This window comes from Athene noctua, chromosome 2 (genome assembly GCF_965140245.1).
Source record: "Athene noctua chromosome 2, bAthNoc1.hap1.1, whole genome shotgun sequence".
In the NCBI taxonomy this organism is placed as follows: domain Eukaryota; kingdom Metazoa; phylum Chordata; class Aves; order Strigiformes; family Strigidae; genus Athene; species Athene noctua.
In genome coordinates this window covers 43889012-43904860 of record NC_134038.1, presented here as the reverse complement: position 1 = coordinate 43904860, position 15849 = coordinate 43889012, and the positions used below count along the sequence as shown (strand labels likewise).

Genomic DNA, 15849 nt, shown 5'->3' with positions numbered 1-15849 from the left:
GAGCAAACTTTAGGAAATAAATCAGCAAACTGGTTACCAAGCTTGAAGAAGTTTGCTAGAGGTCAATGTAGAAAAAGGAATCTTGAGCTCAGGTTCTTCTTACTCACATTCTCCAACTCAGAACAGCAGTGGTGCCATTACAATTGTATATTTTCCTAGGCATTTGCTACACAGTACCATGCTTATCATAATGAGATGTATATTTATACAAAAAAAAAATACCACTAGAAAAACAAGTATGCAAAATCATCCTCAAAGTTTATCTTTGCATTTTAATTTTTTATTCTTTTAGTTAAAAGCTTAGCACAGTATATTGTACTAAGAAAAGAATAAGTCAACTAAAGCTTTTCCATCAGGAAAAGAGATATGAACCACTGAATTTATTTTCATTCAGACTCCTATATGAACGGCCACAAAGACAGAATCATTAAACAGCTTTTCATCTCTGGAAGTATATATTTTATGTGTTGTAACACATAAGATGGGCTGCAGTTCAAAAATGGGCTTCAATCAACACACTGTCTCTGCTACTACAGCAACAGAAAGATTCCCAAGGTGCAACAGAAGTGCCATTTTTTTCTCTCTTGCTCAACTTCAGGCATTATCTTCACTAATACTCAGACATGCTGCTGATAAAAATGTTGGGTTTTTTTCTCCATAAACCTTTTTCTTTATTAAGTGTCTTGAAAGTCTTATGGTAGATCACTCACATAATGCAAGGTCAAACCCTTCAAATATTTAATGGAGTAAAGAGGTTAGGCAATCCCAGATGAAGAGAAAAGAGACAATAAGGCAAATTTAAAATAAAGATGAATTAATCTCTGATGAGAGACACAGAATTAAGACCTTTATATGAAAACTCAGTCTGAACATCTGGCCCCAAATCATCATCATTCATTTTCCCAGGTTGGTACTTACTCTCATACACCATGCAAATAAAACGGACATAAGCAGACATCCAGCCGTCCCACTCTGAATAAGGTATTCATTTATCTGCACCACCAACCTGTGGTGAACTACTGAACTTGGAGTTTTCTTCTTAATGAGACTGTCATAAAAGCATTCTCTTCCAACACTATAATTGAAATTTCAGAATAGATGCCAGCCCTCATTCCCTGTGTAAAATGCTACAACTACATCTGTAATTTAGTCTGAAATAAACTAGTCAGGACCTCCTTGGAAATCCTGCACAAGCTAGATCTGAAATCAGAACACTAACAAAGTCAAGACAACACTTACCCAACTTAATTGTCCTAGAACATATTTGCACTACCAGTTCTGCTACTTTGGGACCCTGCAGTGGTACAGTACATCCATGCAGTGCTACAGTACAATGAATACAGATTTATAAGCAAGTTAGAAGAGCTCACAGCTCCATAAAAAGTGGTGTTGCATGTTATAGAACTACTTACTCTTTTAAGGTTATATGACTGAGGGCTGTCAGCCTAACAAAACCTAACAGAACTGCATGTGAAATACTGAAATACTTTAACTTTTATACTCAGGCCCTAATTTTACCCCCTATCCATGGTCATGTATAATAGTCTTTCATCTTTTCTATTTTCAACCCCAGTCAGATGGTAATTTAAGAGGCTTTTCTCTACAGGAAGCTAACACTTCAAAGCAATGACTACACTTAGAAGAAAAACAAACTGCAGGTTCATATTTAAGTCTTCTGAAAAACTGTGAATATGTTCAGGCTGCAAAGAAAAAAAAGACCCAACTGAATTCTACTCCACATTCAAAAACCACAATAAACTGTCTCGTTGTGCCACAACAAAACAGAAAATCCAGTTATGATGATCACTAGTGTTTGCTATACTGCCACAGTTCATCTCCAAGCTCAACAGCCATTACAGCTACGTGAAATTTTGTATAAATAAATACTGATGTGAAAAGGACAATCCATTTTCCCCTGAATTCAAGCTATTCAAACATGAAAAGCTTAGAGCTTTGAAAGCACTCTTGTGTATCTTCGTGCTACAGAGGTTGAGGGGCAATGTTAGCTTCAATATCTGATGTACCCTAAGTTCCGTAAATCCCAAGAGCCAAAAGCTTCTTAGTCTCAGGTTGCTTCTACAAGTCCAACAGTTCAGTGCTAATCAGACAATATATTAATTCAAATATTAATTTCAATATTCAAATATTAATTGCTAAAACTTGAAAAAATCATATGCAAAGAGAATGCTACATACATCTACAGTTTTAACAACACAAGATGACTTGTAAAATACATACTTCTTCTTTCTCTGAAATTGGTGTTTTAAAAATACTTTTGTTTCTTGGCGCCATCACCTGGCACTCTGCTGTCGTACAGTTCTGATTCCAAGTACCTTCTATTACTGACACTAGACAGAACAGCTCTGCACTTTAATCCAAGGAGTGGGTATCACCTGCCCAAAATCTAACATTAACAGATTTCAAAGATATACTCACATCGCTTGTGGAGACTGTTCCTGCTTCCACAGAACCCCCTGTACCACGTAGCTTCTAGCAAAACAATAAAAGTTTAAAATCAGAGCTGTCCTTCACTTTTACAGAACAGTCATTATGAAGTTTCTTTCAATTCTCCAAACTCTCTAATCATAAAAAGATGAAGAAACTATTAGATACTTTTCCTGCTCAATATATTATGATAGTATTGTATTTAATTCACACACACACACCATCATATCTAAAAGAATATCTTTGGAGCTGACCCTGGTATATCAAGATTGTTTTTATTTATTTAAGTGTGGATTTACTCAAGACTTTTATCCACCTTCATCTTGGAATGTGAAGACTGTTCTCTCGAATCTTTCTAGGAAATTCCAACTGTAATATTCTTCTTCCAGAGGAAAAAAAACTTTTTTAATAAACCCAGTTAGGAAAACTATGAAAAATATACCATTACTAAACCTAGTGAATGTTTCTCTGCTTTCCAGAATCCACTTCTGCTACACTACCTTATAGAATGACAAATCACCAGGTTTTGGTAAGGATTGAAGTGAAATTCTGCAAAAATGAATACAAAGGGAGAACAATTCATCTTTCAAGGACAAGGTAGCAGTAAGCAGTTCAAATTGAGCTAATGCCATAAAACTACTGTTCAAGTAAGTCAGGATTTATTTTGTTCCAAGAGATGGGACTAAAAATAAAAGCTCTGTACTACAGTAAACTGGAAAAAAGCTTTGATATTCACTTCCTGCTGCCATGTGATTTTTCTTCCCGGCAAAAAGCTCTTGGAAACAGAACGATACAGGGCAATAAAAAAAACCTCATCACATGTTTTTTCAGTGTCCAGAAGAAAAATCAATGTTAAACAAAAGAAAAGACAAAAAGCCTTCATTTCCTTTCTAATTTACATTTCAAATACTATGGTAGAAAATAAGAAATATTAAGGTAAAAATTATGTGTTTGAATAAGGGAGATTTAATTTTAAAAATTAAAGTAAAACTTCATTTTAAAAAAGAAACCCAAAAATGTACCTTTTTTTGCACATCTACAGATTCATATTCTTTTAAAAGTTTCAAAAGTCACTGTAATGTTTAAACAGAAGTAGCTTTTTACCTGTGAACTGAGTTGAGTTTTAATCCAGTTGAAATAGTAATTCAAGTCACTGCCTTCCATAAGTTCCCTCCCCCAGGCAGCCAGTTTGGCAATAATTCTTGCTGCCTGAAAAAGAATGCAATAAACAGATTTTTCAAATGCAGCAACTTCAGGATTCAGTGAAAAGTCCTATAAGCTCTGGAAACCAAGTTTATGTAAAAGATGGCCACTTACAGAAACCTACCAGTTTTCTCTGCAGGAGACTCTTCATGCCTAGTAATTTTGTTTCTTCAGCTTTCTGCTGTTTCTACTTCCTAGTAACTGGTGTATTTTCACAATGTTATCAGACATCTGTAGCTGATGAAGTTCACAAGGCACCAGCAAAGAACTCAAAAGGAGGTGGAAGGGAGCTATCAATGGGCTACTGCTGTAGGACTCCATTAGAGTCAGAAGTCCACCAACAGTAAGAATGGCCTACCACATATATGAGCAGACTTACTTTAACCAACTGTGGCATATGCTAACACAAATGATTATAAAGTATTGAAGTTTTTTGTACTTGAACTGAAGCAAGTCATCTTCAAGAAGGGAGAAGTTTCAAGCCCAGAAAAAAAAAGAGTGGAAAGCCAAAAGGGATGGTAGAATATAAGAGGGAAGCTGAGGAGTAAAAATGTAGTGAGGTGAAGGATTTCCATGATGCCTATGGCACAAGAATAGATATAACAAGAGTATATTTCTATGACAGCCATTCCAAATTATGTTTGAAGTAACTCTGCATTGCAGCCTGCAGCTTATTTGTAGAAACATTTGAGCCAGCTTATATATAAAGAAGTAGTCTAACCAAGAAACTACTGAATTAAGAGTTCATTTGCCTGCATACAGCTCCATGATGCAGTGAGGGGACTATTCCAGGCTCCTTTCCACTATAATGCATTCAGATGCACAGCACCACCACCACTGATGTATAGAGGAATTATGAGTGAGAGTCTGGAGTAACGATCTCTACACTGAAATGTGTCAAATTCACTACTGAATGCAGCCAAGTAACCCTATAAAATCCCTTCATCTTTAAAACATGAGATAACAAGTCTCTAGCTTACCATGCTCCTGAGTTTAAACTGCTACCTGGCCCCTGAATGAGAGACCATTCATGCCTAGCAGAATTTGGGCCTGGACACAAGGGTCAAGTACTTTTGTCTGTCTATGCAGATGCAACAATGCAGCATCAAAAGTCTTCCAGTGTGCATACTAAGAAAGGGGGAAAAAAAAATAAAATATAAAAACAACACAAACCTAAAACTTTGTTTCTAAAACATTCATGCTGTTTAAAAAAAATATATATATATATGCACACACAGTACTAAAAGGCATAATAAGGGAGCAAACAGTGTTTTAAAGTAAATTCATGTCACATGAGGTTCTCTGTGACTTGTAGTTATTTGTATATTTCTGCAGTACCTAAACCTCCCCCCCCCCCCCCCCCCCAATATCTAAATAATGCATCTGTGAGCAGAGAAATACCGGATATGGAAACTTTTGTACTATACATTTGAAAGTCACTATTCCAGGGAGACTACTCAGTTTGCGCTGCAAGGGTCTAAAAAAAAATTACACTTTACCTGCATACTTGAGAAGTCAATGTTATTTCTGCAAGAGGGGTGTTCAGTGGCAATACCATCAAAAACAAAAACCCAAACCCCAAAACACCTCATCAACCAAAAAACCCCAAGTCTCCTCCTTCAGCTGCACCAAGTAATTTGATTCCACAGCCATGCAGTGAATCAGTCAGAATAAAAAAAAAAAATCCAGCCTGACATTTTTCCTTGAAAACAGGCCAGCTCACTGTTTAAGTTGCAGTCCAGCCCATAAGAGAGTTACACTGACCACTCTTAAGGGCAAACAGCGTGACTTGCCAGGAATTGTGCCACTACTGCCACCACAGCATAACACAGGCCAGGTATGTGGTTTTGTAGTCTGAGCCACTGATTTGATTCTACCATACCAGGCCAATGTAAACATATCCAGTGAAGAACAATTCAGAGCTGTGCAGTTTTCTCTCTCTTCAAGCCATAATGCAAGTTTTATTGGAGGAAATTACGGTCTCAATTAGGAATTTACAGTAATATAACTGTATGTTTCCCCCCACAAGGAAGAAAACTGCTGAGACTAAATGGCCAGTTCTCACCACAGATGACAGAATAATATTAAGAATTCCAGAAAAGTTACTCCATATACACTAGCAGCACCCAGTTACTCAGAGCACAGCAGATACCATACAACACAGATGGTTGTACTGGGTTTGGCTGGGATGGACTTAATTTTCTTCACAGCAGCTCATATGATGCTGTGGTTTAAGACTGTTGACCAAAACTCTGTTGATATACCAGTGTTTTAGCTGTTGCTGAGCAGTGCTTGCACAATATCAAGGACTTTTCTGGGTAAAAAACTGGCTGGATGGCTGGGCCCAAAGAGTTGTGGTGAATGGAGTTAAATCCGGTTAGCAACCAGTCACGAGTGGTGTCCCCCAGGGCTCGGTTTTGGGGCCACTCCTGTTTAACATCTTTATGGATGATCTAGACATGGGGATCGAGTGCACCCTCAGTCAGTTTGGGTGGGAGTGTTGATCTACTCGAGGGTAGGGAGGCTCTGCAGAGAGACCTGGACAGGCTGGAGCCATGGGCTGAGGCCAACTGGAGGAGTTTCAATAAGGCCAAATGCCGGGCGCTGCCCTTGGGCCACAACAACCCCCAGCAGCGCTACAGGCTTGGGGAGGAGTGGCTGGAGAGCTGCCAGTCAGAGAGAGACTGGCACTAGTGAGTACTCAGCACTGGTGAGGCCGCCCCTCGATTCCTGTGTTCAGTTTTGGGCCCCTCACTACAAAAAGGACATTGAATGACTCGAGCGTGTCCAGAGAAGGGCAACGAAGCTGGTGCAGGGTCTGGAGCACAGGTCGTAGGAGGAGCGGCTGAGGGAACTGGGGGTGTTTAGTCTGGAGAAGAGGAGGCTGAGGGGAGACCTCATCACCCTCTACAAATACCTGAAAGGAGGGTGCAGAGAGCTGGGGATGAGTCTATTTAACCAAGTAACAAGAGATAGGACAAGAGGGAATGGCCTCAAGGTGTGCCAGGGAAGGTTAAGACTGGATGTCAGGAAGTATTTCTTTCCAGAAGGGGTTGTTAGGTGTTGGAATGGGCTGCCCAGGGAGGTGGTGGAGTCCCCATCCCTGGAGGTGTTTAAGAGTCGGGTTGACATAGCACTGAGGGATATGGTGTAGTTGGGAACTGTCAGTGTTAGGTTAATGGTGGGACTAGATGATCTTCAAGGTTTTTTCCAACCTAGATGATTCTGTGGCTTCTCTGTTTCTCACTCTACACTTTCAGTGAGTGGGTTGGGTGGGGGGCCAGGAAGCTGGGATTGGACACAACCAGGACAGCTCACCAGGCATCAGCCTTCTGGTGTTATGTGACTGCTTCTGCATCATGTCTTTTCGTTGGATTTGTTTTGGGTTCCATCCCCTTTCCCTTTTTTCCCCCTTCACTTATTAAACTGTCTTTATCTTGCCAAGAGGTTTTTTGCTTCTGCCTTCCCGATTTTCTCCCCAGTCTCACTGTGACAGACAGTGCACACAACAGGGCGGGAGCCTTCCTGTCAGCCAGGGTCAACCCACCACAACAGCAGACATTATTTCTTCCTCTGTATGCTTACAAAACATTTTAAGCAGATTTCAAGCAGCATTGTAGTAATTTGAGCATATGAGAGAATAACGTAAAGATATTTACCTTTCACAGGATGAGAACTTAAATTCTAATATTTGTACAGCATGAGGAACATTGACTGGCAGTTGTGACAAAAGTAATTTTTCTAGTTATGTCTTACTGTGCTTAATTCTAAAATCCTTGCTTTTCTGAGCCTTTAAAACCTGCTCTAATCTCCAAGAAAAAAAAAAAAGTCAGTAAACAATGTAATTTCTTTCTAAAACATGGTCAAGTGAAGCTTGTATTGTATGACTCATTTAGACTGCAAGAGAAAAAAAATCTTTCCAATCCAGGCAGTAGTTTAGCTTCAAACTCCAAAATCTTCTGAAGAAAAATAAAACCAACATTTCTCTCTACAATCTTCAGAGACAGGTTCATTTAAAACTTACCATATGCACAGTGAAAAGATCTTGTCGATTCAACATCGGCAGAAAATAGGACCATGCAGTGTTTTTACCACGTTTTGCATAATCAAAGAAGATACAAACACGCTGATGATTTTCCTGTAAAAATTGGGAGAGCGGAAAAGATAGACTTGTAAAAGTATTCAAGATAAAGCCATTACTTGTTCCTCATTATGCTGGCATCCATTATCAGAGCATCCCCTGGCTTGTAAATGGAAATGGCAGTTGAAACTAGATGATCTTCTTCTGATCATCTAGGATCACTTCCAACCCAAACTACTCTATAATCTATGAAATTTTTCAGTTTGACAGTTACTTGTGGATACAGTTCAATTCAGCACTCTAACATTACGGTTATAGATTTTGGGTGGAGGGAAACAAACTTTGAAACCCTAGTTGTATCTCAGTACTCCAACCCCTGCTTGAGTAAAAATGGATGTATCCTTCTGATCAAGCAAGCAGAATGAGAGAAATGAGAGACAAGCTAAATACCGTCATTTCCCAGAGGAACACTATTCCTCATCCAATCAATTATGACTGGATAAAGTCCATACTAAGTTTTTCACATACTGCTACTTTGACACAAAAGCCTGTTTTTCAACTTGGCTATGTGTGCTACAAATGAAACTTAGGAGGCATAAACTAGTCGCATCTCTCCATTCCTCTCAATAGGAAGCAAGCTCTTCTCTCCCAGATGAGGCTGCAACAGGTTCAGCTGTTATCTCAGGCAACCTTCATATGTAGGAGAGGACACAGCCACCAAGTCTGTTCTCCAGGGCTTCTAGATTGAACCACAAGAGACCGCAAGTACCTGACCCTGGGCACTGCGCACAGTTTCATCAAGCATCTCACCTAATAACCACTGTGAAAAGCAGCTATTATGGTTCTCCTTAAAGCAGACCAGAGAAGAGGCCATGAAAACCTGAAGGAGAAAGAGGAGCTCTGCTATTTTCTAATAGTCTAGAATACAGCCAGTCTTCCGGAAGATCTGATACCTGGATTCTTGCTTTTTCTCAACATTTCCAAATACTTTCTAGCCTGGTGGATAGTAAGCTTTTCTTCTAAAGAATTATCTCCCCACTGAAGTCAAGCTATTACAACCACGTATACAACTCCTGTCAAGGAAGGCAAAACTGTTTGAAACACTGTAATTGGGAAACTTGCTTAAGAACAGTATCTCACTACCCAATGAATTTAACTTTCAAACTTCCCTAGCTGAAGAGCTTTCCTCTGTCAATTCAGCACCCAATTATTAACCCTATGGACCAAGATTCAGCTAGGCAAGCCTGCTTGTTGAAATACAATCCATTAAGCCCAAGATGACCTGGATACATCTTACTAAGTATCAGAGTTGCAGCCAACACGTCACTGAAATTATCAAAAGTTACTGCACCACACGGGCTGCAAACTGCTGTCCTGATCACTGACTGGGAAATGTCAGGTGTTACTAGTTATCTGACAGTCATAGCCTTTACAGTGATAATGCTCTATATGGCATGTGTCAAAAAGCACTGAACAACCAATTTTGAGAGGGTTTTTGAAACTACAAAATAAAAATAATTTTTAAAACTAAGTTCTCAGGAACCCAGTGCCTTGGTGGAGAGCCACTGCTCTGTGAGGGTTAGTTTGATGAAAAATATCAGTTTGATCAAATAAATGGCTGTTAGTATCTACACTTGTGCTACACAGAGTCTAGCTAAAAAGATCAAAAATAACTGGATTAATGAGTTAAGTTTACAATATAACTAAGGAGGAGACAGACAGGTCTGGAAGCAGAAAAGCTGAAATAACTTCAACATGCTGTCAATCAGAAGACTGGTGTGCTGTTAAGGTGTGGGGTAAAGACAGGAGGGAAGGAGTGGAGAACTGCCTACGGCCCTGAAATATGTAGTGCTGAACCTTCCCAGGCAGCTACTGACTACACTGATAAAAAGGAAATCCTGAAGCTCTCACATCCAACAGTTGAATAATTTAGCACTTGTCATTTCTGAATTTGTTTCTGAGAAAGCTCACTTAGGTGGTATTGCTACCTGCTATGGTGCAGGTTCTTAAAGATTTCATGAGTAACAGAGTATGCAGTGTAACAAGGTCACTAATCCAGAGAAATTGTTTCAAGTATTTATCATACGAATATGAAATGTTTCCTCAGGGACTCCAGTACGCTAACACTCTCCACCTTCAGAAATAAGCGGAATGGTGACACTCTAAGGCAATCACTATATTAACTTCACTTCTGCCAGCCTCCAAAATAAATGTCTTTCTCAGAACAATGATCAGATCCATAAGAAGAACTGCTGGAACAATCCTAGACACCCAGGTAGGCTTTTGGTGTGCTCAAAACACAGCTGATACGATTTTTACAGCCTCGCAAGAGAAGCATAGAAAGGTAATAGAAGAACCACAGACAGTCATTACCAGCACAGACAAGATATGCTATCTGTGATAGTTTCTAGAAGTTTCAGCTATCGAAAGTGGCTTTCAAATATTTGTTCATCTTGTGAAACTTCAGTGAACATCCATACTCAAAACAATTTTACTGAAAATCAGTAGCACCATGACAGGCCACATCTTTGAACAATTTTTCACTTAAAGTCTTCGCATGTACTGAATTAAGACTCCTTGGGTAAGGACAGGAGACTTCATATCCACTACTGTGGTCCATGCAGTCTGAACAGACCCTGCACTAAACTCACAGGCACACAGTCAATGGCCCATATGCTGCTGACAAGAATATTACACCTTAAAAATGTGCAACCAAGGGTTCATAAGGCATCAGTGACAGCATGTTCTACTGTCTGAACATGACCAAAAGAGAACAGAAGTCCTCTTTCAGCCTTGCCTAGTGGAGACATGGAAGGTTAGGAAGCCCTGGGATGATGCCATGCAGATGCCTGCACACAAGCCCTCTATGCCAGCAGCAAGATAACCCTGAAAAATGAGGTCAGAGAGCACTGCAAAAGCCAGTGCAGTCTTTCAGACACTGAAGCAGAATTTCTGAAGTGAAAAATGCATCAAATTTCAAATAAAAGCAAATATATACTGTGTTCCAACATCTCTATTCTTCTGTATCTCTATAAAGCCTGGACAATTTAAAGTCATTATGTTTTACATTAAGAACTCCACACATGCCACTTCTGTGGCAGGGTAAGGTCCTGAATAGAGAAATTTCAGTACATGACCATGAAGTTGAGAAAACACATCCATCTGGACAGACATGACAAACAATACAGCAAATAAGAAATTACTCAAAAACTAGTTTCTTGTGGCCACCTAGAACTAATGCAATTGTTCAACAGTGGGCCAGTGAAAGCCTTTACCTGTGGGGTATTAATTCCACAGCACAGAAAATATCAGCTATCACATACTGTAGCTATAAACTATGTCCTAATGTCAAAGCATGTAAGCAAAACAAGACCTACTAACACAAAAAGTTCCAAAGAAGTGGAAGTGGAATGATTACTTCTGTGGCCAACAGAAAATGAGACTGATTACTCACAAAAGTAGCCATAATAAACAGAGTTCTCACACACTAAGACTAAGTTTGGTATCAAATGTGTAATCCAAAACAAGGTACTCCCAACTTAGCATCCTAATCAAGGGTCCCTTTGGTCTTCTCTGCATCTTAATGTTTGTGTCACACTTGAGAAAAAAATAAATCTAAAGAAAAGAGGAAGAGGGTTAGAGTGACAAAGCTGCAGATGGGCATGAGTAAAATGCCACCACCACCATTAGCTATTATTCTAGCAGTCAGGGCACTCACTCAGGGCTCTAATGTGCAGACAGGCACCTGAAAGAACACCATAATCCCCACATTATAGGTACTGTGGAGAGGTTCAAGCTTTTCAACTTGCTTGACAATCATGAATACTCAAAGCTCAAATTAGAACTCAACACAGTTCACCTCCTAGGGCAATGTCCTAAACCGTTTAGTAATCACTAGACACATTTCACTGCAACCTTGTATTAAATATAACATAAACCAGCAGAACAGAAAGTGTCAATGAACACCAGGAGAAAACTTCACACAACTCAACCCATCTATTTACATCATCAACCACTTTCTCTTAGTCTGCTAAAGAGCAAAGAAATGCAAAAGCAGAATTATCTGATTGAGTACAGTCTCCTCTTGACTTGTTCTGGTCAGCACAGCAGTCCTGACACCAAAATTAATAGCCTACTTTTATAAGTCACTGTATCTCATAGCTACAAAGAGCTATATATTTCATTGAATAAAAAAGTTTCTGTTTTATAATTAAAGCATGCATATTTTCAGAACATGTTGCCCTCAACAGTCTAACTTACGTTAGAAACCTGAATCTGCAGAAACTACACCTTCTTGCTAAGGGTGGCCAAATCAACACCTTCACAGGAAAAGCTTCAACAACTTCAAGTCAGAAGCCATACCCTACCTACACAACAGGAAAGGGCTGAGGTCACAAATCATTCCTTAACATCCAAGAATTGCATTAAACATGGTTGAAAGCCGACAGCCAAGCATACAGGTACTTTTTTTTTCAGAATATGAACAAATACATACAAGACTAAGTTACCCATACAACCTTAGGTCTAACATCTAATTTCTGAAACCAAAATCTGAAAATCTAAAACAGTATTTTTAATACAGTATGACAAACACCTGAAGAGACCTGAATTAGGCTAAGGAAACATTTGAGCATGCATTTAAAGATTTAAAAATAAGACAGATTATTGACCTACTTGCAGCATATCATCAACCATAGTCAGAATGTACTGAACCGTCTGTTCCTTGGAGATATGAGTCATCAGATTTATAAATGTTTTAGCACACTAGAAAAATAAAAGATACATTAAAATTAATATCAGCAATTGTCTTCATTCCTTTTGATAATATAAAACAGGACCTCATTAATTCACAGTTAAGTCTCACAGAACCATTGAGCATCCCAACAACTTATTTCATTGCAGTAAGAGATAAATACATTTGACATTATATTACAAAGAAAATTTTCTGTCACATTGCTCATTACCCTTTACAAATTGTTTTACGGCTTTCAAATGAAATAACAAGTACTTGCGAGTGAAAGTCAGCAAGGTTCTTTGTTGAAACACTGATGAGAAAAATCTCCATCAGCATCCTTTTTTATGGCAGTGAGGAGAACCAAGTAAATGACAAAACAGCAACAAACTCAGACATGCTATAAGAAAGGTTCAGCAACTTGGATGGGAGGGAGAGAAGACAGGTCACTCTCACCTGTTCACTTCCTATACCTTGTAGGCAAATCTTTATATTTGAGCTGTTTTCTGCCTCCTGAACAATCAGCAACAGATATAATAGGCTGAAACAGTCAAAACACTACTTTTTACCTTCCTCCTTCAACTAAAACTGAAAGAAAAATGGAACTCTGAACTGCTACATGATAATTAAATAGTGGCATATAATATTCACCAGATATGTTTTTGTCACCATGCAAAACATAGTCCATTACATAGCAGTCACACAATACAATGGCGGGGGGGAGGGGGGGGGGAACGGACCCAAACCCACAGAACAGCCTAAAATTAAAACAGAAAAAAGGGCTGTGAAGTTTTGTGTCTTGAGTGCATCTCCTTCTCTTCACCTTCCCCCCTGCCTCCCTCAATCTTCCTGATGTCTGAACTGCTAGAATCTCAGTCTCAAAGCCTGATACTGCTTCCAAGTATCACTAAAGTGTCTTTGGGCATACTGCCTGGACCCCATAAGCCAAATGGCATGGGTCACCTATCAATTTTATATCAGCTGTGTCCAATGCAGATGTCTCATATCTTACCATGCCTAAAATGGCACTAGACACCTTTGTTTAACTGAATCCACCTTAGCAGTCAGAGGACTCTATTGCTAGAACTTTACAATTGTTCACCTAAGCTGAAATTTCATTGGTAGTAGCTCTCATCAATAAACTGTAACGATAAAAACTCAAAAAAAGTAACTCAAGTACAAGTGTGTATGATTAAGTAAACTTGGATGAGGAAAGACTTGAGTGAGCTTGACCCACAACAGAGTCAAAATCAAATTACATTTAGCAATTAATACGATTTTATAAGAATGTCCAACCTATGTCTAGAGAAAAAAAAAAGAATAACACCAAGTTTCATACTTTTTCCATAATATCTTAACTACATACAGCCCACAATAAAATAGAGTTGGTACAAAAATTTCCTTCCATCCTCCTCCTCAAAAGATAGATTATTAAAAGAAAGGAAAGTTACTTGATTGCCTTCTGTTTGCAACAACTCCTGTTTTTCTTCTGGATTTCTTTTCTGTTCAAATCTTTGAATAAATTCACAGTCTTCACCTGAAATCATCTGTCCTCTGAAAAGCAAAATATGAAACCGTAAGTGACATAGACTAAATATAGTTTGAAATATAGAAGCAACCTCCATGTCAGACAGAGCCAGTTCCAGCCAGCTCCAGAACAGACTCACTGCTGGCCAAAGCTGAGCCACTCAGTGATGATAGTAGCACCTCTGTGATAACATATTTAAGAAGCAAAAGCTGCTGCGCAATAACAGTCAGGAGAGAGGAGTGAGAATTTGTGAAAGAAACAACTCTGCAGACACCAAGGTCAGTGAGGGAGGAGGGGGTGAAGGTCATGGTGAAGCCAGTTGTGCCCCTGCAGCCCATGGAGGGCTACAGTGGAGCAGATAGCCACCTGCAGCCTGTGGAGGACCCCATGCCAGAGCAGGTAGATATGCCCTAAAGGAAGCTGCAACCAATGGAAAGCCCACACTAGAGCAGGCTCCTGGCAGGAGCTGTGGCCCTGTGGAGAAGAGCTCACCCTGGAGCAGGTTTTCTTAAAGGCCCTGTGTCCCTGTGGAGGACCTACGCTGAAGCAGTCCATCCTCACACAACAACGTGTTCTCATCTTTCCTCTTACTTAAATGGTTACATCTTGAGGATGGCCTCATCACAGAGCAGGACTGCACCCTGTGGAAAGGGCCCACGCTGGAGCAGTTCAAGAACAACCATATCCCATGGGTGGGACCCCAGGCAGAGATGAAACATTATGAATTGACCACAACCGCTGTTCCCCATCCCCCTACACTACTCAGGGCAAGGAGGTAGAGAGGCTGGGAACGAAGTTGAGCTTGGGAAGAAGGGAGGGGGTGGGGAGTAGGTCTTTTTTAGATTTGTTTTTAATTCTCATTATCCTACTCTGTTTAACCGGCAATAAATTAATTTAATTTCTCCAAGTAAAGTCTGCTTTGCCTGTGATGGTAATTGGCAAGTGATTTCCCTGTCCTTATCTCAACCCAAGAGATGTCATGTTTTTTCCCGGGTCCTTTTGATGGAGGGAAGGTAGTAGAGTGGCCTGGTGGGCACCTCATGGCCAGCCAAAGTCAACCCACCAAACAAACCTTAACTTGAGATCTCAACAGTATTGCTTTACCAATCCTATATCCCACAATAAAACATATAAAGCTCCTTTCTACAAAAGGCCTCATGTCCAAACAATTTAAAACTAATGATGGAACGGTCTCTCTCAAGCCTTCACTACACATCACCTCTGCTCAACATCATTCTCTAAATAACTCTTAAACTTCCAGTGGCTGAATCCAACAGTCAGTGAAAACAGCTCTAAGAACTGAAATACACGGTTAGCATATTATGCCAAAATTATAACATATAATACAAATAATAGTCTAATCCAACCTGAAATAAGTGCTGAAAAATAAAATGAATTGTTATTTTAATGTTTGCCATAAGCAATTAAGGGAATTTTAAGGAGTAGAGAGAACTTGGTTCCTAATGTATTTTTAGCTTTCACTAATTATGCTATTTCAGCTTTTTCTGGTAGTTTAAAAACTGATATGCATGCAAGCTCATCCAAATACATAGCAAGGGGGTCTGATATAGTAAACTGCTGTGGACACCAATAAGCTAACAGTTCTCTACTTGATCTTCTCTTTAACTTAATATTCAAGGGGTTACCGCCATCATCAGTGCTATTTCAGAAAGCTGTTGACTCAGCTGAAGAGCTGGCAGAATATTGTTGGGGTTTTGTTATAATACAAAACTTACCATCACAACAAATAAGAAAATTGTCAAAATAGTACAGTCAGATACTCTTCAGGTAAGAAAACTAATTTTAAACCACGTAGTCCTGAAAATACCCAAGACTTTTAATAGAGGACTAGCTTTACTA

At 39.4% G+C, this 15849-nt stretch overlaps 1 protein-coding gene across 2 annotated transcripts in view; it reads right to left on the bottom strand.

The window, feature by feature from the left end:
• The window catches only part of ATP6V1H (ATPase H+ transporting V1 subunit H), a 63623-nt gene that overhangs the window by 30078 nt on the left and 17696 nt on the right, over positions 1 to 15849 (bottom strand). For both annotated transcript variants that reach the window (XM_074898960.1, XM_074898959.1), the window contains exons 3-7: positions 13913 to 14015; positions 12404 to 12493; positions 7673 to 7786; positions 3550 to 3654; positions 2437 to 2490 (exon numbers count right to left, since the gene is read on the bottom strand). In XM_074898960.1, coding sequence (XP_074755061.1) covers positions 2437 to 2490; positions 3550 to 3654; positions 7673 to 7786; positions 12404 to 12493; positions 13913 to 14015 — 466 coding nt within the window. The remainder of the gene's footprint in view (positions 1 to 2436; positions 2491 to 3549; positions 3655 to 7672; positions 7787 to 12403; positions 12494 to 13912; positions 14016 to 15849) is intronic.